The sequence below is a fragment of the Cyanistes caeruleus genome, unplaced genomic scaffold (assembly GCF_971803275.1).
Source record: "Cyanistes caeruleus unplaced genomic scaffold, bCyaCae1.hap1.1 HAP1_SCAFFOLD_99, whole genome shotgun sequence".
Taxonomy (NCBI): Eukaryota; Metazoa; Chordata; class Aves; order Passeriformes; family Paridae; genus Cyanistes; species Cyanistes caeruleus.
In genome coordinates this window covers 779960-800409 of record NW_028255901.1, presented here as the reverse complement: position 1 = coordinate 800409, position 20450 = coordinate 779960, and the positions used below count along the sequence as shown (strand labels likewise).

At 54.7% G+C, this 20450-nt stretch overlaps 2 protein-coding genes and 1 long non-coding RNA gene across 3 annotated transcripts in view; 2 read left to right on the top strand and 1 right to left on the bottom strand.

Moving 5' to 3' along the window:
- Positions 1 to 228: 228 nt before the first annotated feature.
- LOC111946137 (olfactory receptor 14J1-like) lies at positions 229 to 5114 on the top strand. The gene is made up of 3 exons (XM_086873483.1): positions 229 to 1928; positions 2868 to 2993; positions 4093 to 5114. Exons 2-3 carry the CDS (start codon positions 2963 to 2965, stop codon positions 5046 to 5048), a joined length of 987 nt encoding a protein of 328 aa, XP_086729609.1. The 5' UTR covers positions 229 to 1928; positions 2868 to 2962; the 3' UTR covers positions 5049 to 5114.
- A 6160-nt stretch (positions 5115 to 11274) lies between these two features.
- Positions 11275 to 20450, top strand: part of LOC147646411 (uncharacterized) — a 584263-nt gene continuing 575087 nt past the window's right edge. The window contains 1 exon segment of the mRNA XM_086873464.1: positions 11275 to 11687. Within this exon segment, the coding sequence (XP_086729590.1) occupies positions 11275 to 11687 (413 nt within the window).
- On the bottom strand, positions 18406 to 19686 carry LOC147646425 (uncharacterized). The gene is made up of 3 exons (XR_015281881.1): positions 19517 to 19686; positions 18835 to 18969; positions 18406 to 18548 (listed from the first exon to the last, which is right to left on the bottom strand). It is a non-coding gene; the product is annotated as an uncharacterized LOC147646425 (long non-coding RNA).

Below are 20450 nucleotides of genomic sequence, written 5' to 3'. Positions count from 1 at the left end.
CTGCTCTAATTCTGCCTTCAGCCAACTCTGGGGCTGTGTTTATTGTAGAACTCCCTGTGTGTCTGAAACATTCCTTGTGTGGTTCTGCCTTGGGGAAGGGGAACCTCCTTGGTGGCACCTTGGGCTTGGCACACACTTGAGGAGGGTGTCTGTTTTCCATGGGGAAACTCAGCAGTTTTAGATTGCTAAAATCAAAGAAGGAAAACCCCTCTTTGCCTGAGTGCAGCCAGTTCTGTGAGCAAAGCAGGTCCCAGGGGAGTGAGGAGAGACAGGATGGGGCTGGGGAATGTGGAGCAAGGTTGTCCACACTGGGTCAGACCTCAAGGCACAGCTTCTCTGACCTGGCCAGACCTCCTTAGGAGAGACCCTGGATCAATATCCATCACTGAGTGCTGCAATCATCTCTGCTCTAAAGAGAACAGTAAAAAAAAAGACACCTTTAAAATAGGAACAGATATTTCTTAGAAGTTCTTTGAACTATTTCTCCATAACTATTGTAGGAAACTTTCCTAAGAACTGCACCAAGACCAGAGGGAAATCAAGGCACAGGCATGATTTGTTAGGATTTGCTTGATCCTAATGAGCCCCGTGGTGCATTTGGAGCTGAGCCCTTGAACCTCAGGGCCTGAGAGGAGATTGCACAAACCTTTCCAAGAGTCAAGGTCAAGGAAAGACCCAAAGTGTCTCCAAGCATTAATGGTTACCACTGAGGTCCATCCCCAACACAGGCTCCTCATGGACTCCTTGGAGGAGAGAACTGGAGGCCAGGATTGCACAAAAACCTCCTAGAGACTCAGTGTGGGAAGGAAAATCCAAAGTAGCTGAAAAAGCCCTGAGTATCTCAAAGTATTGATGAGCCCCACTGAGTGTCAATACAAAGCTCCCAAGGGACTCGTTAAAGCAGATAATTGGGGCCAGGATTGCACAAACTTCTCAGAGACTCAGGGTGGGAAGGAAAAAGGAAAGTACCTTAAGAACCTGAAGTACCTTGAAGCATTAATGAGCCCCACTGAGTGTTGTTACTGACAAAGGCTCTCAAGGGACTAATTACAGCAGATAATTGGAGGCCAGGATTGCACAAAGCTCTCAGAGACTCCAAGGCAAAAGCCAAAGTCCTTTGAAAAAGCTGCAGTCCCTGGGAGCATGAAGGAGCCCCCAGGGCCATTCCTGAGCAAGGCTCCCCAGGGACTCCTTCCAGCAGATCCCTGAGGCCACTGGCATGTGGGCTAGGGGGGATGCTGCGGGCAGGCCAAGGGGGTGACAGTGGCCAGCCTTGCTGGGGCTGTGCCAGGAGGCCCCAGGGCCTCAGGACAAGGTGTCTCCTCACAGCCCTTGCTGGCACAGCATTGGCTGCTGTGGCCCAGGGCACCAAGCCTTGGCTTCTCTTTGCCCCCAGCTGTCATCAGTGCCTCCAGTTCTCTGCTCTGCCTGGGGCCTGGGGACACTTTCTCAGTCATGTCCCTCAGTGGGACCCATTAAAAGTGAAAGAAACTTTGGAGTTCCATTCTGACTTGGAGTTCTTGAGAGCTTTCTTCCCCTCCCTGTCAGGGACTGATGTTCAGGGCCTCAGCACAAAGCCCCAAGAGGCTCATTAAAGTCCTGCTGCTGTGTCTGTGCTGCTGAGCTGGGCCGGGCTCCTGGCACAGAGGCAGCTCCTGGAAACCAAGAAGAGCTTCAAAAGCACATTTCTCTTGCTGAGCAGCTCTTCTGCCAGCCCAGCAGGGCTGGGGCACTGCCTGCAGCCACCCTGGGCACAGCCCAGAGGCACAGAGAGCTTCAATCAGTCAGGGCTGGGAAGGTGCTGAGAAGTGCCTGGGGCAGAATCCCTGCCAGCCCTTGACACAGGAAGCCTCTGGCTGCAGGACAATGCAGCTGCAGCTCCTGGAGGCATCTCCTCAAGCTGGAACATCCCAGTGCCTACAGACTCTGTGAGTACATGCTCTGCCTGTCCCTTGTGCAGAGCAGCCAGGGGTGCCCAGGGCTGTCCTGCAGAGCAGGGTCCTGCAGCCCAGGGCGCTGTGCTGGGGCAGGGACTCTGCTGCCTGCCAGGGACAGCTCTCAGCCGGCCCGGGGAGCTGCTCCCAGCGCTGGGGAGAAGCTGTGGGGGGAAGGAGCCACCCTGAGCAGGGCAGGGGCTGCTGCTGAGAGGGGCTGTGTGGGGCAGGGCTGCTCCCAGCTCCAGTCCTGCCTGGGCACAGCTCTGGAGGACACTTCCCAAAAGAAGGTGAGACTGGAATTGCTGTAAAGATCAGGAGCTTTCCTGAGACTGTTTTCAATGTCTTGCTTTAAGCAGGGTGGGAAAGCTGGGATGATGACAAAAAGATTTTTGCTTTTTATATATGTTTAATATATTTTTAGATCTGTAAACTATTATTATGTAGTTATAAAATGATAATCCTTAATTAACTCTATTAAACTACTATTATATACTTATATAACTATTATCATTAATTAATTCTGGTATGTTTCCTAACCTTTCTCTTAGATTTTAGAACTATAATCTCATCTTCTAAATAGATTTCTGAAATACTGTATAGTCTTATCATCAGGGAGAGGAGCTACAAGAAGAACATTTTGTTTTTTAACCAGAATATGAACAGTCATAACAGAAAGTGGGGCAAAGAAACCCTTGGACCTACTCCAGTGGGTTGACCCTGGGGTGTGTAACTGGGGCAGCTGAATCTCCTATTGAATGTTCCTGTTAAATATCCTAATTAATCAATCTTAATAAATTGTTGAAATAAGGGGCCGGGTGTGCCTCAACCCCACTGGGACACCTGGAAGTTTCCAATAAAGGTCTGGTTTTTACTTTACTGTTCTAACACTGTTGCAAAGGTTTGGGTTTTTTTTTTCTCTTTTGATTATAGACAACAAAGGGGATGAGAGAAGCAGAAGAGGAATTGTAATCCCAGAATCACAGAACATTCTGAGTTGAAGGGGACACACCAGGAACAGCAAAGTAATGTTGGAACATTTACAGAGATGCCAGAATTGTAAGTTTAAGTGCTCAGTCTCTGCTGGGAGCCTCCTAAACAGCCTAAATGCACTGCTCTGATATTGTCATTGGTACCTGGGGCTCTCAGGGAGGCTCTGGCATCTGCAGCAGCTGAGTCAGGCCCTGCCCTTGGGATTGCTGCCAGGCAGGTGTGTCCATGGGAATGGGGTGTCCCAGCTTCCCTGTGACCTGTGGGGCTGTGGGCAAAGCAGTCCATGGCAAAGGGGAATGAGCTGAGCCCCCTCCCTGAGATCCCATCATGGGCACACCTGGGGATCTCCTTGCTGTGTCCTTCCAAGCTCTGAGCTGCCCTCCTGGCTGCAAATCTGTGCCAGAGCCTCTCGGAGTTCCCTGAATGTCCCACGGGGAAGGGCAGAGATGCCACAGCTGAGGAAATGCTGTTGGCTCTGCCAAGGGAGCCGTGAGTGTCCTTGGCAGAGGGGGATGCTGAGACCTTGCCCAGAGACCTTTAGAGAGGGTGAGACATTCAGGGATCCCTCTGCTCTGGGCAGGGTCTGGTTTATGCCAGGGTGACACAGGAGTGTGATTGTGCTCTGATTCCAGCCAAAGGTGCAAACCCAGGGTAGTTGGGATCAAGCCCATCCAGCCCCTCACCTTCCCTAAGCCACAGGGAATCCTTTGCCTCTCACATCTCTCAGTGGGAAATTCTGAGTGCAGCAGAAATGCTGGGGATTTCTGACCTCAGAGAACCAGGAATGATCTCTGGGCAGTAAAACAATTCCTAAAACCAACTCCTGCTATACTTTAGAAGTGTGTGTGCAGATGGCAACAAGCCCTTCTGCATTAGGAGTGATTCTTCTGACAAATCCTGAATTTCCAGCCTTGTCCCTCTCCTGCATGGCCATAAACCCAAGCAGCAGGGCAGGGATGGCTCCTGGAGAGCCCCCAGGCACAGGCCTGGCTGCTCCTGGCACACTCAGACAGTACAGCTGGAGCTCAGTCAGGGACCTGGGTGAAGTTTTCCCAGAGCAGAAACAAGGGTGGGTGAGTCGTAGCGGGATAATCTACAGGGAATGGCCCAAGTTTGGCTCAAAGCAGCCTCTCCTGACTTGCCACTGTCCTTTGTCCATGAACAGGTCCCCATGTGCAGCCACAGCAAATGTCCAACAGCAGCTCCATCAGCCACTTCCTCCTGCTGGCATTGGCAGACACGCGGCAGCTGCAGCTCCTGCACTTCTGCCTCTTCCTGGGCATCTCCCTGGCTGCCCTCCTGGGCAACGGCCTCATCATCAGCGCCGTAGCCTGCAGCCACCACCTGCACAGCCCCATGTTCTTCTTCCTGCTCAACCTGGCCCTCACTGACCTGGGCTCCATCTGCACCACTGTGCCCAAAGCCATGCACAATTCCCTCTGGGACACCAGACACATCTCCTACACAGGATGTGTTGCACAGGTCTTTTGTTTTGTGTTCTTCATCTCAGCAGAGTATTTCCTCCTGACCATCATGTGCTACGACCGCTACGTGTCCATCTGCAAACCCCTGCACTACGGGACCCTCCTGGGCAGCAGAGCTTGTGCCCACATGGCAGCAGCTGCCTGGGCCAGTGGCTTTCTCACTGCTCTCATGCACACAGCCAGTACATTTTCCCTGCCCCTCTGCCACGACAATGCCTTGGGCCAGTTCTTCTGTGAAATCCCACAGATCCTCAAGCTCTCCTGCTCCAATTCCTACACTAGAGAACTTGGGCTCATTGCATTCAGTGCCTGTTTAGCACTTGGTTGTTTTGTGTTCATTGTTTTCTCCTATGTGCAGATCTTCAGGGCTGTGCTGAGGATCCCCTCTGAGCAGGGACGGCACAAAGCCTTTTCCACCTGCCTCCCTCACCTGGCTGTGGTCTCCCTGTTCCTCAGCACTGGCACGTTTGCTCACCTGAAGCCCCCCTCCATCTCCTCCCCACCCCTGGATCTGGCAGTGTCAGTTTTGTACTCAGTGGTGCCTCCAGCCCTGAACCCCCTCATCTACAGCCTGAGGAACCAGGAGCTCAAGGCTACAGTGTGGACACTGATGACTGGATCATTTCAGAAACATTAAACTCCTGGAACATTTCTGCAAATCACTTATAATAAAAATCACCTTTGATACTTCCTGTTGGTTTAATTTTGGAGGTTTTCTGTGTTTTCCTTTTTTAATCCTGTCCACAATGAAATGTCATTGTTTGTGCCATTTCTCATTTTGTTTCTCTCCATCTTCCCTGTGGCCAAAGACTGTGTCAATGAGGGCCTGTGCTCTTGGTGGCTTTCAATGAACGAAAGGATCTCCCAGCAAAGTTTTCTCCAGAGATGCCCCTTTTGTTCCCCTCTCTGGAGCTGCAGCAGCAGTGTCTGTGTGCAGAGCTGGGGCAGATCAGTGCTGGCACAGCAGCTGTGCCCAGGAGCAGCAGCACTTGGTGTTGCCAGTGCTGCTCCCGTGCCACTGCCCCGCTGCCCTCCTGGCCCTGGTGTTGCTGCAGGGCCTGAGTGCTCTCGGGGCCGGGCACAGCCCTGGGGGTGGCAGTGCCGGGGCTGCAGCAGGGACAGGCCATGGGCACTGCTGGGGCAGTGCTGACGCCTCAGGGCAGGGCCTGGGGGCTCCAGGCTCCTTGCCCAGGCTCTCTCAAGAACACGGCCAGGCCAAAGCTCAGCACAGAAAACCCCCGTGAGCAGCCCCAGGCTGGCCGTGGGCAGGCTGGGGGCAAACAGCATGGCTGGGGCTCTGCAAGGTCCCTGGGGGAGATGGGAAGGAGCAGCAGAGCAGGGGCTGATCCATCCCCACTGCGCTGGACACCCCAGGGCAGCGTCCCAGAGCGTCCTCATGGAGCTGCCAACAACATCCCCCCTGTGCAGCCCTGGCCTCTCCCCCAGCTCAGAGAGGTGCTGCATCCTTGCAGGCACATGTCATGAATAAAATCTCTCAAGAAATGCACCCCGGATAAAATACTGTGTTTAGTTATGTACAGTTAATGTTCTTATCCCATTTGTAAACCTTGTACCCCTTGTTTACTCTGATGGTTATTAGTAATTACTTATTAATTAATTAATTAATTAGTAATTAATTACTTACCAGTTTCTGAAGTGTTTTAAAGGTTCTTATGAGACATTCTTGTACCCTTTCCCTTACTTCCCTGCTACCTTGTAACAGAGCTGCTCCCATGGGGGCTAAATCCAACTAACAAAAGCAACCCATTAGAAAGGTATGCCACAGAACCAGACAACTCCCATGGTCGCTGTGCCACACTAGAACAAAGAAACTCCCAGGAAGCTGTGTAACCGAGTAATATGCAAACTAAGGCATGCAGGACACCAAAACAATGAGCTAACAGAGGAATAAAAGGACAAGGAAACATATTCGAGCAAGCTATGATGCAAGATCATCTCCCTGCATCACCTAAACCTGCTTAGAAACCATCTTCCTGCATCACCATGACCTAAGAGGACTGGAAAGGACTGACAGCCCTAGACAGCAAACCAGGATGACAGGTCCCTGACTACTCTCATGAGGACGGAAGCCTCAGCTCTGCAGTGTGTGCTGCAAAGCTGAATTGTGTCTCCTCCTTGGAGCTGACAGTGTGGGAATGGCCGTGATGCAAACAACCCCTTGGGCCCCCCAAACCCCAAGAGCTGAATCCTAACAAAGGCATCAAACAGGAGTTTTGTCTCCTGGCCAATTTCTTTCAATTACCCTGTGCCACACGGGCCATGGCCGAGGGGGCCTGGACCCACCCGGAGCTCCTCCCGGAGCCCAGCGGACTCCAGCTCAGCGGGGGCCGGCAGCGGGGCACGGCTTAGGCTCGGCAAGGTGTGAGCAGCCGTGGTCCGGCCCAGCCTCAGCCGGGGTCCCGCAGCCTCCCGTCCCCACCCGGTCACTGCTGGGGCCAGCCCGGCCCCGCCAGGCCGAGCCTGTGCGATTCAGCCCTTCTGGGACACAGGGCCAGAAAGACTTCAGCCCTGAAGCAGCAGGCTTTGAGTTCAAGCCTTGGGAAGCACTTGCCAAAGGCTTGATGGCAATTCATACGTTCATCAAGTCACCCCACTGAAAGTTATGTTTCTAGAATCTTCCCGTGTCTCTCCCCTGATTGGTTGCAATTCGTCACAGTATTTTGCATCTTTCTAACCCCAGTCTGTGTCTGGACCCATGCCCTCAGACTGCGCCCTCACACCTCCCCTAGATATTGTTGTGTCTGCCCCTAGGCCTGGTCTTTGCACTTTGCTCCTGTGCTGCGCAGGCTTTATGGGCCTCATCCCTACTTGATTTTCCTGTTCCAGTTGGTTTTGGGGACTCCAGCGAACCCGCTCCTTTAATTTCCTCCTCGGTTGCCCGGGTGTCAGGGGACCCTGAAGCTTTAAGGATTGTTGTGGCCACTGTCAGCACGACTGCAAGGGCCGCAGTGCAGCGGGGCCCGGCCCGACCGGCAGCCGGGTACCTCCTCAAAGGTGGAAGCAAGAGAGAGATTTCCCTGGCTTGCTTGTCTGCAAAATGTCAGTCTCACAGAGGTGGATGCAGCTTTTTAAATGCTTTAATAGGTAGTCAGTTCCCACAGCTAGCCAGCTCTTGGATTTTGCTTGGCACAGGGGCAGCTCTCGCTTAGCAGCTCCTCTCAGTAAAATCATTTCCATGGGGGGCTTCTTCCCTGCTCACCAAATAGCAATTCATGCAAAAGCAGCACAAACTGTTCTTCCTGTCCTCCTATCTTTGCCAGAGAGTGCCTTTCAAAGGGATAATAATTGGGAGCGAGGGGGTTTACATTTTCCATTGCAAAGGAGCCTCCTGCCTCCCTTAGCAGGCCCCTGTCTTTCAAAGGAAGACACACACGGTCTCCTTTTGCACCTTCACTTGGCCCCAGCCACTCCTGATCATTTGAAGGAGCGGCTCAGAAGAAGGGGCTGCAATCCCCCAAGGCCTGGGCTGCTCCAGGCCGCTCCTGGTGCCTTGGGCTGTTGAAGGGGTGCTGGGGTGGCCTTTATGACACAGGCACGGGGTGCTGGGGTGGCCTTTGTGACACAGGCACGGGGTGCCGGGGTGCCCTTTGTGACACAGGCAGGGGGTGCCGGGGTGGCCTTTGTGACACAGGCACGGGGTGCTGGGGTAGCCTTTGTGACACAGGCACGGGGTGCCAGGTTGGCCTTTGTGACACAGACACGGTGTGTCAGGGGCCGTGGTGACGCGGGACCTTGCGGTGCCCAAAGTCCATTGTGACATGGCAGAGCCCCGCCCCGGCTGGGGGGTATATAAAGGACTTGTGGGGCCTGGGTCAGTCCCAGGACAGTGGCTGTGTCCAGGTACCTGTGTGCACCAGAGGACTGCAGGCACGGAGGAGGAGAAGGCGAAGCCCAAGTCCCAGCCCCCAAGGCCCTGGCCCGGCTCACAGAGAGCCCAGGCCTTGAGGGAGCAGCAGGAGGAGGCTGAGAGGGCAAGCAGAGGGAGGAGAGGAGCTGTGGAGTCCTGCGCTGAGGAAGAGCCAGAGCTCTGCCGAGGAGAAATGAACAAGTTACAGCAAGGGACTCCAGGGGAAGCCTGCACTGAGCCACAGCTGTCCCCAGGAGAAGCCCAGAGCTGCCAGGAGCTCTCTGAGTGGGATGAAGACCTTGAGCAAGAGCTGGTCCAAGTATGGGGGAGCTACTGGCATTTCCGGGACTGGGATGAGGGCAGGGAGCAAGAGCCCTCCCCAGCTGTCTCCGAGTGGGACGAGTGCAGGGAGCAGGAGCCGTGGCAGGCGGACAGCGATCACTGTCAGGAATTCTCAGATTGGGAAGAATCTCCTGAGCAGCGGCCGTCCCCAGGAGAAGGCACGAGCCGCCGGGCACTCTTGGGCTGGGAAGCTTGCCGCAAGCAAGAGCTGTGCCAGGATGGCCAGGAGGTGACTGGAGGCAAAGCAAAGAGAAAATCCTCCAGGTCCAGCTGGGATGATGACAGTGATGGAGAGCTGGCTCAGGACAGCAGGGAATACTGCGACATCCTGTGCAGCCAGCTCAAGGCCTGGCAGTGGGAGGACGATGACTGGGATGAGGTGAGCGTCCTGGAGCTGCACGAGGAAGGAGAAGAGGCCAGGCAGCAGAGACTGGCAGATTTAGCCCAAGAGGGAATCCTGCTGCCTGTCCCTCGAGAAGCTTGGGTGGAGTGCCAGGAGCCCGAGCTGTGCCCGCAAGAGCAACTCTGTGCCGGGCCTGGCCCTCTGGCAGCCCAAGCCACGGTGAAAGATGTCTCTTCTCCTGGGCAGCCGCTTCCCCACAGGAAAGGCCGCTCGCTCTTGAGGCGGGCGCTGCAGGGGCTGCGGGCACTGCGGAGGCTGCAGGGGCTATGGGGGCTGTTCCGCTGCCCCTGCCTGGCGGCACAGCCGCAGGATCAGCGCCCGCTGCCAGCAGCACCGGGCTGCAGATGGCGGCTGCCCCGCGGCCTGCCCGGCGCCCCGAGGGAGCCGCACGGGCTGCCCCGGCCTGCGCTGGCCCTGCGGGCCGAGTCGGCCCCGGCCGCTCTGCGGCACCCCTGGGGCGGCTCCCCAAGGGCACACAGCAGCCCAAAGTGGCACCCGAAGGGGGACCCTCGCTGCCGGGGCTCAGCGCCGCATCCCGGCCCATCGTCCGGCCGGGAAGGCACCTGGGAAGTCATCGGCTCCCAGCAGCAGCCTGGCACCGCCAGCGGCACCCCTGCACCGGGTCCCCGAGGGCCACAGCCACACGGCTCTTGGCCCTTTGCAGGGACACTGGCTCCAGCTCCTCCCTGCTGGACTCCAAGGCCATTTCCTCTCCTCCAGAAAGGACTCCATGCTGCCCAGCCCTCTCTGTGTTCCCCCCTCCCACATCTCCCCAGAGGAGCCCCAAGGGCTGGCAGTCCCCAGCCAGGGTCCCCAGCCAGCCCCAGGTTGGATCTGCAGCCCCAAATTTTCCCAGTTTCCCTCTCCTTTTCCCCGGGCCGGGTTCCCCCCGTCCCCAGCGGGTGGGAGCAGCGGAGAGCCCCGCGCTGCCCATCCCGACCTGTCCCGGCTCCATCCCCGCTCCTGCCGTGGGCTGTGAGGGGTTTGGGAACGGGGCACCGAGGGTGTCACTGCTCCTGGGGGAGGAGGGGGAATGAAGGAGAGAAAGGATGGAAGTCAGAGAAGAAGGTGGAGTTAGGGAGGAGGAGCAGGAGGAAGAGGAGGGACAAATGAAGATCAGGGAAAGTAGAAGGAATCACGAGGTGGAGCATTACCCAAATTCACAGCTCCTCACCCATGGGATCATCACCCCCCCTCCATCCTGTAGGTGCCCAGGGAGGGGGAGTTTGGCCCAGATATCCTGGGGGGTTCCTGGGGTGTTTTTTTGGGGGGGATGTTTGGAGAATGAAGAACTCCAAAGCTGAGCAGAAAATGCCCCTTGGGGGGACACTGGGGGTCCCACAATCCATAAGTGGGGAGATGGAAACAGGGGGAACTTTTTGGATTCCTGGCACTCCCAGCAGCCTGGGGAGGGCAGGGACTGAGCAGACAGGGGAACCCCCAGTACAAGCGTGACCCCCAGCAGCTGGGACAGGGGGGAAACTCTGAACAGCAAAGGGGAGAGACCAGAGATGAAGAACTCCTGGGAAACATTTTCAGGGCTGAATCTTGGTGTTTGGGAGGTTTTTATAGACTCCAGAGGCTTGGTGACTTCTAGAGATGAACTTGCACAGGGGGAGCCCCCTAACCCAATGTGCCCATGAACTGTATTTTTCCCCAAACCAGGATTTCCCATTCCCAAACCTTGGCTGGATGGAGAAGGAGGCTGTGAGGAAGAGGAAGATGCTCCAGGACACCCAGGCAGGTGAGGAGGAAGTCAGTGCCCCTTTCCCCCTCTCTCCTGCTCCATCTCCCAGCCCAGCCTGGCCCCCGGCTGCAGGACAACCCCGCTGCCGACGCCGTCCTGCCGGGGACGCACTGGGGGGATCTCCTTCCCCTTCCCTCTGGCACGGAGGCAAATCCCATCCTCTCCTTGTCCTTCCTCCCCCAGACAAGGAGCTGAGGATGGAGACCAGGGAGGACAAATCCCCACAGCAGAACCTCATGGAAGAGGCCACTGTGAGCAGCTCCACAGTGCAGGAATCCAATGGGGAGCAAAAGCTTCAGAGGTCCCGCAGGAGGAGGGGCTCCAAACCCATCCCAGGGTGCTCTGAGGAGGAAAGACCCACCCTGTGCCGGGAAGGCGGCCAGAGATCCAGCCAGGGCTCTGAGCTGGTGGTCCATGAGCAGCTTCAGGATGGGGAGAAGCCCTACAAGTGCTTGGAGTGTGGGAAGAGCTTCAGCCAGAGGAAAACCCTGATCCGCCACCAGATGATCCACACTGGGGAATGGCCCTACAAGTGTGGGCAATGTGGGAAGGGTGTCAGCTGCAACTCCCAACTCATCCATCACCAGCGCATCCACACTGGGGAGAGGCCCTATGAGTGTCCTGAGTGTGGGAAGAGGTTTCAGAGGAGCTCCACTCTCCTTATACACCAGCGGATTCACACGGATGAGAGGCCCTTCCGCTGCCCCGACTGTGGGGAGGGCTTCAAGCAAAACTCCAACCTCATCACCCACCGGCGCATCCACACTGGGGAACGGCCCTATGAGTGTCCCGAGTGTGGGAAGAGCTTCAGCCACAGCAACAGCCTGATCCTCCACCAGAGGATCCACACTGGGGAGAGGCCCTACGAGTGCTCCGAGTGTGGGAAGAGGTTTCAGACCAGCTCCAATCTCCTCGTGCACCAGCGGATTCACACAGATGAGAGGCCCTTCCGCTGCCCTGACTGCAGGAAGGGCTTCAAGCACAAATCCAACCTCATCAACCACCGGCGCATCCACACTGGGGAGAGGCCCTACGAGTGTCCCCAGTGTGGGAAGAGCTTCTCCAGGAGCTCTGCCTTGACCCAACACCAACAGAGGCACCGGTAAGGGAAGCCCTGTGAGTGCCCCAAGTGCAAGAAGAGCTTCGTGCGCTTCCCTGGCTCCATCCCCCATCAGAGGACCCACGTTGGGCAGAGCCCTGATGACCCACATTCCCAGTGATCTGTGTTGGGAACACACTGGGCTGGTGGTCATTTTATTTTGGTTCTATCTTTTGATTCATTTTCATCCCTTTAAAACAGACAAAACCGGGGTAAAAGTCTGCAGATTCATGAAAGGCATCTAAAGCCTCACTTTCTACTAGTGCTTTAAGGGAATCTGGGATTAAAAGAGATACTTGGGAGGACTTGGGGATTGTGGTGCTATCTGTTGTAGTTTTCTTCATTTCTTGTCACTCAAAGAGATGAGAGGGTTCAATCTGTCACCTCAAAACCACTCAATGCCACTGAATTCTACTCATTCCCACCCAGAATTCCTGGATTCTACAGCCCCTCAGGGTGTGTTGCCTTATGTTTTAGCTTTCATCTTTCATATTCTGCACTGCCTGGGTTTACAGTTTGGAACTTCCTATTAAGTGTTAGTGAGCTCTCTTCACAGAGTGGGTAGACAAAACAATTCCTTTTCTAGCTTGATACCAAGGACAGTCGTTAGAAGTTTCAGGCCCAGAAGCATGAACAAGGGTGGACTGAAGAGAGAAAACAAGGATGGGACTTCCTCATCTGAAGCTGTAATTGGACAATGAATCCAAATATGCAGATGGACCTAAACTTCTGAAAATGTGAGACCTCATGATCACTTGTCCATTTTTGTGACCATTTCTGGTCCATTTTGGGTGTAGCCCTGGCCAGGTTCTTGTACTGCCCAAGGTGTATCCTTTAAGGCCTTTTAATAAACTTTATTCTTAACTCTGTCTTGCCTCTGTTCTAGGTCAGCCTTCTGAAGGCATCAGGTGGAATGGGGTTGGAAGGGGACTGGGTGAAGTGGGATGCAGATCAGGAGGGGTGAGATGGGCATTGGGTGGGGCAGGATGGGTGGGATGGAGTTTGGGAGGTGTGAAATGAGGGAAATTGGGCTTGGGAAGGGGGTCTTGATGTCCAGCAGGGATGGGATGGGTTGGGGTTGGGATTGGGGAGGTGGGGTGGGGTCTGCAAAGAGACAGCCAAAGTTTGGGGATGATGAAGGGAGCAGTAGGCCATTACTGAATGAGTTTTTGGATATTCAACGTTCCTGAAGAGATTTTGGGGCATCTCACATTTCTGAGGCGCTTTTGGGGCACTCCCCAGCTCTTGGGGTGTTCCTGAGAGCAGCTCCATGGAGCCCCATTGCCAGGGCTGGTTGCCATGGGCACAAGCTCAGAGCTGTAGCCAGAGTGCGTTGCCTCAGCGCTGGAGAGCAGAGAAATGATGAATGGCCCCAGACATCTCCAGGGTGTGTTTGGGGGCAGAGCAAGTTCTGCCTGTGTGGGGCGGTCACTGCCCCAGCCCAGCCACTGCAGCCTCTGCTCCAGCCCCAAAGTGGCTGCCAAGCCCCTGGCACCCCAAAAACCCCAGCTGGGAGAGGGAGCAGAGCAGGTGAGGCTGTGACACGGGTGTGACACTGACATGTGCCATGGCCCTGGAGCTCTCAGCAGCTGAGATGGCGCTGGATCCAAGGCTGATTGTGGATCTTTGTCCCTCTCTTTTCTCCTGACTTCCAGTTTTCAAAATCTGGATAGCTTGAAGTTGGATGGGTTGGACGAGTTGGCTCAGTCTGTGCTTAGTGAAGTGATTTCCTCTAATTGCATGCAGCTTTATGATTTCCCGAGTACCTCACTCTCTAAAGTGTTCAGCTGAAAGTTTGTTCCCATCCTCCTGAGAAGTTTGTTGTTTTCTCCCATGCACTGCCCGAGGGGATCGAGGTACCTCAGGTCCCTTTCCAGCAGGGCCCGAGCGAGCTTGGGGCACAGCACAGGAACTGCAATGCTGAGCCAGCCCTGGCTGGGTTGGAGGAAGCAGAAAGGCCAAGCCCTGAGCCCAGGCCTGGCCCAGCAGGGCCTGTCCCTCACGGGTGGCTCGGGGCTCTTTGTGGGGCAGTGGGATGTGAGGGGCAGCAAGGACAAATGCCATAAACCTGCGAGCCCTGCCAGCCTCCCCAGGGAGGGCCGAGGGAGGAGCAAAGACCTTCCTGGGGCTGTGCTCTGGGCCAGGAGGGATTGTGCCAGTGGAGTCGACCCTAAATTTCTTCTCCCAGGCAGCTTTAGGACATGGAACATGAAGAAGCCAGAGCCAACTCTCAGCTTTCTGCAGTCCTCCAGTAGAATCCTGTGTGGGGAGCAGCCTGGGAGCAGGGTTTGTGTGTCAGGGGAGGGGAATTCAGAGCCCTTTTCTCCCCCATGGGCTGAGGGTCTGCATTTTCAATGGCCCTGCAGCTGCCAAAGGGGCCTTTTTCACCCAGCTGAGAACAGTTCTGCTGATAGCCTGTCCTAAACCTGATTTTTCTGCAAATGTGCCAATAAAGCTTCATTTTTTGTAGCCCCAGGTCTTGTGTGCATGCAGGTGTCTCAACTGAAGGGTGGAACAGCTCTGCTAGGTATGAGTTCTCTTTCTCCTAGTGGTTTTTTTGTTGTTTTTTTTTTTAAATTATCTCCCCCTGTGAGCTGTGGGCAGAGCTCTGTAACTGTGTGTGACACTTGTCTGTGGCACTGTGGGGGTGGCCAAGGGCACCTTCCCCGAGCTGTGTGCAGAGGAATCCACAGCAGCCCAGGCCGGGGGTGCTCAGTGGCCGCTCAGTTCCGCTGACTGGACGCGGCTCTGGCCGCTTCCCTTGGAGCGTCTCCAGGGAGGGAACGCTGGGGCTGCTGGCCCGGCTGTGCTGTCACTGCCAGGGGAACGCTGGGGCTGCTGGCCCGGCTGTGCTGTCACTGCCAGGGGAACGCTGGGGCTGCTGGCCCGGCTGTGCTGGCACTGCCAGGGGAACGCTGGGGCTGCCCCGCTCCTGCCCCACCCCATCAGCTCTGCCAGCGCCTCCAGGGGACACAAAGGCTGAGCCCAAGGGTGAGAGTTGCACAAGGGGCTGAGCTGGCATCTGGGACCCATTGGGATCATGGAGTGCAGCCCCCGGCCCTGCACAGACACCCCAACAATCGCAGCCTGTGCATCCCTGGCAGCGCTGGCCAAAGGCTCCTGGAGCTGCGGCAGCCTCGGGGCCGTGCCCATTCCCTGGGGAGCCTGGGCACTGCCCCAGCCCCCTGGGGGGGAAGAAGCTTTTGCTCATCTCCAGCCCAGCCCTGCCCTGGCCCAGCTCCAGCCGTTCCCTCGGCTCCTGTCCCTGCTCACCTGGGCAGAGATCAGAGCTTGCCCACAGAAGCTGTGGCTGCCCCTGGATCCCTGGAAGTGTCCAAGGCCAGGTTGGATGGGGCTTGGAGCAGCCTGGGATAGTGGAAGGTGTCCCTGCCATGGCAGGGGGTGGAATGAGATGAACTTTAAGGTCTCTTCCAAGCCAAGGCATTCTGTGATTCTGTGATTTTGGGGGAGATGCTGAAGCTCTGGCTCAGCTTTATCTCAGCAAATGTCTGGAGCCAGCAGCAGCCATGGGTGGGATCATCTCCTCCTCCCTCTCGCTGTGGCTGTAACTCACCCAAGGGCAGTGTCATAAATGAAATTGAAATTTGGGTGACTAGGGCTATTGGGTTAACCACAGTTTAATAACAAGAAAAAAAATGATACAATTTAGTGAATTGAATACAAGAATCCAATTTAATAAAATAATACAATTTAGTGGATTTAATAGCAATTTGATATAGAAGGAATACAATGTAGTAAAAGAGTACAATTTAGTGAATATATTCATATATATATATACATATGTATATATATATATATGAATAAATATATGAATATAGATTTCCAGTAATTATGATTAAAGCATAAGCAAAACTGATCAGGGTACGGAGAGGGCTTCTCACAGCACCTCAAGTATGAAACAAAAAAATTCAAACTAAACTTATATACTGTATGCTTATAAATATTCATTCATGTTTCCCCTAAGTCTCCTCCAATTTCTAATTCTTTAATTTTACATCACTATTCTTCATGGTGCATGCTTCACTTGTTGCTAAGGGGTCTTCAGTCTTCATTTGGTGGTATTTTGGATGAAGGCTTACACTCATCCTCATTGTCCTCTGGATAACCTTACAGGCTGCGTGTGCGTACTAAGCGTTGTGTTATGTAAGTGAGCATTGTGCTCCACTAATTAGTCTTATATTTTATAATTTTCAGGCCCTATACCTAAAGTCGTTCCAACTTTATCCATCTCAAGGTTGATTTTGTCTTAGGATATTTCTTATCTCAAAACTACATCCTGTATCTTAACATGTAACATCTGTAGAGGGGTACATCTGCCTTGTAACACCAATTCCCTTGATTGCTCCTAATAATAACTTTACAAATAGTTACAATTTAGTTAGCACGAATCATTTCCATTTATTACAGGAGGGTGTGAAAACAGGAGCATTGTTTGGTGTGGCCTCCTCTCTGCCTTTCACACCTTTCAGTGCTTTGAGCCAGCCAAGAGCTTTCTCCAGGAGTGCAATGAAGCAGCTGTTGCTGCTCCCAGCTCTGGCTCTTCCCAGTCTCTGCCCCTGCCTGGTTTTGTCCCTCTTGCTGCGCCCTCTGTTCCCCCAGGGGGCTGCCCCAGGCTGAGGGATCAGATCCAGGCACTGCTGCTGCTCCCTGGGGACCAGCCCCAGTTTGGTTGTTGCTGTCAGTGCCAGCAGAAGCGGTGGCTGGAGCAGCGGGTGCTGACAGTGGCCCAAGGCCCGGGGCTGGAGGGGTCCCTGGGCTGGGGCTGGGAGGGAGCTGCCCCTTGTTCTCCCTCTGCCTCCCGCAGAGCTGGGCCGGGCACAAGTGGGGCAGCAGAGCCAACAGGGAGCCTGCGAGTCTCTTGCAGCCGTGCCTGCTCAGAGTTTGGCCTTGGAGCTTCAGGTGGGCAAAGGCAGCTGCTCTGCTCCCTCTGCGTGTGCCTGTGTTCAGCAGTGCTGCTCCATCAGTCTGTGCCCAGCAACGGGGAAAAGCCTCAGCCCTGCAGGGCCAGGAGCTGCCGGGCTCTGCCTGAGCAGCTCAGCCAGCGGGAAGGGAGCTGCTCCACACGGGAACCAGGAGCAAAGGACGTGCCTTTTCTAGGACATGCTTTCTGTAAACAAACAAAAAACAAAGCAACAAAAACAAACAAAAAAACCCACAAAAAATATACATTAAAAAGATATGAAAGATAAAAATTACCCTCAAATGTGTACTGAAAAATCTTCTATAACTCCGGAGTAAGAAAGAGGTAACTGATCTTTTGAAAAAGAGAACTCAGCTTTGATTTTAGTTCCTTAGTCTGTACACGTGCTAGTGGAAAGGATCCATTAGCTGTCTTCCTTTACAGATTTGATGGATGCTTTCCAATATTAAGATATTTTACACTGTAGTTAAAGGAATAGGAAATTGAAATACGTGTTCTTCATGACTGTGTCTTGAGTGTAAATATTTTGCATTTTGAAACTTGGACCTAAAGTGTTGCAAATGGAAGTGATAAATGCCAATGGAGTGAGTGAATGCAGCTTTTCCTATGGGATGTGCAGCACTCCAAGGACTTCCTCAGTGGGGCTGTGGGTGCTTGGAGCTTTGTCCTGTGCCACTCCGGGATGTCATGAAATGGGACTTCACCTGCCACCAGCCCAGGTCACGCTCTGCCACCCCAGCTCCTTGGACCTTGTGTCCCCAAAGAAGACACAAGGTGTTTCTGCTGCTCCACCTTTGCACAGATCCACAGAGAGCTGGGATTATCCCAAGTCTCGTGTCTCCATTGTGCCATATTCCTAAAGAACCAGCAGCCCATCCCGACGAATATGGTGAGTTATGTGGATGGTTGTCAGCTCCCTTTCCTGCCTAGAAATCCTGAAACTGCTTCTAAATGCTGTTCCCTTCAGCTCTTGGACACCTACTGACACAGAGCTGGGAAAAAAATGCCCTGGCCACGGCTTACAGGGTGAGTTCTGACAAAGTGAGAGCTCTGTGGGAAATCTCTATCCATCCCTATCCTTTTAATATATCTGTACGTGGGGGTGTGCATGGATGTGTCTTGTATGGAAAGGAAGGAGTGTGCAAACAATGTGACTGACACTTTCACCCTCTGTGTTCATTCCATACTCATGGGTAGAAAGATATTATGGAAACCTTTGCAAGGACAGACCTTCTGTCCATGGATACAGAGACATCCAAGAGCCCCTGGCACAGACAGCCATTGCTGCTCTTCAGCCACTGACAGGATGAGTCCCTGAGACTGGGGCTTGGCCTTCCTCGTGGTGAGGGGCATCAAGGAAGGCTGCAGTGTGATGGAGACTGTGATGGGCTGGGAACTCACTGGGGGAAAGGAGGGAGCAGTTGTGAAGTAAAAGGCAGGTGGGGGACAGAACTGTTCAGAGAAGGGCTGAGCTACAGCTTGAGCAAGATGAAAAATGTCATTTGGGGTCATCCCAGATGGATTCCATTTCAGAAGTTATGGAACAAGTTTAATTTTTGGGGGGTGTCATGTTTTCCCTTGGAGGTGGACACTGTGCAGACTTGAGCTGCATTGCCAAAATGCTCAAGTCTCTGCTGCAGGTCACAGCGTTTCTTCTTTGGCTGATCCCGGCCCGGTGCTGAGCCCAGCAGAGCCCTGGCAGAGCCCAGAGCAGCCTCAGCATCCGCAGAGCCCGGCTGCAAGGAGAGAAAGCAGAAACCGCCCGTCAGCTGAAGGCTCCTGTCCCCTTGTCCCAGCCAGCCGCGGTGCCCAGGCCATGCTGGCCGTGCTCAGAGCTGGGCCCAAAGCTGCCCATCACTGCTGCCTTGGGGAGCAGAGCAGGAGGGCAGGACATGTGCCCAGCCTGCAGCCAGCCACGGCAGATCCAGCCCCTCAGCAGCTGCCCAGAGCGGGATGCTGCTGTGCCCGCTGCCATCTCCCAAAAGCTCTTGTCCCAGCCATGCCAAGGAGATGAGGACCCACCTCACACCATCCGCTGCCACAAGAAAAGCTGGTCCCAAACGATGTCCTCAGTCTTCTCCAAGGGCACGGCCCATCCACGCCACAGCTGGTCCCAAGCACTTCCTGATCCAGACTGGACCCCACCTGGAACGCTTCCTTTAGAAAAACAAACAACAAATTAATGAAAATAGGTTACAGACAAAAAGGGGAAACAAGAAAAATGGTAAAAAATCTTATGTCTGACAGGAGCTTGAGGAAGGCCCAACCCCTACATTCTAGGGAAAAACCCACCCATGGCTGAGGGAAGCCCATGCTTTCTCCCTTCCCCCCTGCACTGTCCTCCAAAATCACGGTGATCCCAAAGCAAAGCAGGGGAGTGGAGCAGCCCAAGCCCTTCCTTGCCTGCACAGCAAAGCAGCCGTGCTCAGGTTCTGGAGTCCCACCTGTGCTCCTGCCATGGGGGTTTGTTTGTGTCGGGCTGGCTGCCCCAGCCCCAGCCCGGGGCACGGTGGGTGCTGGGGGCTGTTGGCAGGGCCAGGATCCCACTCCCATTTCGTAAGCACCCCAGCCCACGTCCCCAGCCCTGCCAAAAACCAGCTGGGCAGCCACTGAGGAATCAGTTGCATCTGCCCCAGCAAAGGGGAAACCTTTGGTTCCCAGCCAATGCACAAATCTGGGAGCATCCCCCTGGGTCTGGACTTACCTGAAAATTCCCTGTGGAGCCTGGCTTTGAAGAAGGTGCCAGAATCAAAGTCCATCATCGCCAGCTCCTGCTGGCCAGGTGGAGGAAGAGGTTGTCATCCTTGCTGCTGTCCTCCATGTCTCCAGCAGCAGCAGCAGCAGCCCCACCTGGTACAGCTTCTCCAGGGGCTCCTTCTTCCCTGGGGTGACACCAGGCTGTCAGGATTCTGCCCAGGGCCCAGCTGTCAGTGAAGCAGGACAAGCAAAACCAGCTCAGATGGTGCCCACCAGTGCTGGGCAGAGCAGCTCAGCTCCAGCACAAGGGCTGTGTGTTCCCATTCCATGACCCCAGTGCAGCGACACAGGCAGGACAAAAAAGTCTGGGTTTCTTTGCTGCTGATTGCCAGGGCATGTGTGGAGCTGTAACTTACCAGGTCCCTGCATCACTGTGCCTGTGGCTCTCTCCCTTCTTCTAGGGCTGATGAATATCCTGCATCCAGGGATCACAGGACAGGTCTTCTAATGAGGGCCTGCCCAAGGAGTTCAGGGATAAACACCACCTGATCAGAATCTGGCAGTCTGGGGAGAGAAACCACAAACCACTGGTCAGTTGGAGAAGGCTCCTGTCTGCTTTGCCCCACTATTCCCGTGCCCAGGCCACGCTGGATGTGCTCAGAGCTGGGCCTAAACTTTCCCATCAATTCTTTGTTTTGGAGGAGAGCAGGAGAGCAGGACATGTGCCACCTCCTCAGCAGCTGCCAGAGCGGGATGCTCACGAGCCCGCTGCTGTCTCCCAACACTGGTGTTCCCCCCGTGCCCAGGGATGAGGATCCACCTTGGGAGAGCCGTTGTGGCAGCGGGAGCTGGCCCCATCTGATGTTCCTGCCCCTCCTGAAAGGGTGCTCCCCGCAGACCATCTCGTGCAGCAGGATGCCCAGGGACCAGACGGTCGCTGC

Coding starts and splice junctions, on each gene's coding strand:
- LOC111946137 (XM_086873483.1), top strand. CDS start 2,963: ATGTTGGAACATTTACAGAGATGCCAGAATT. Junction 2,994..4,092: donor TTTACAGAGATGCCAGAATT/GTAAGTTTAAGT, acceptor GTCCATGAACAG/GTCCCCATGTGCAGCCACAG.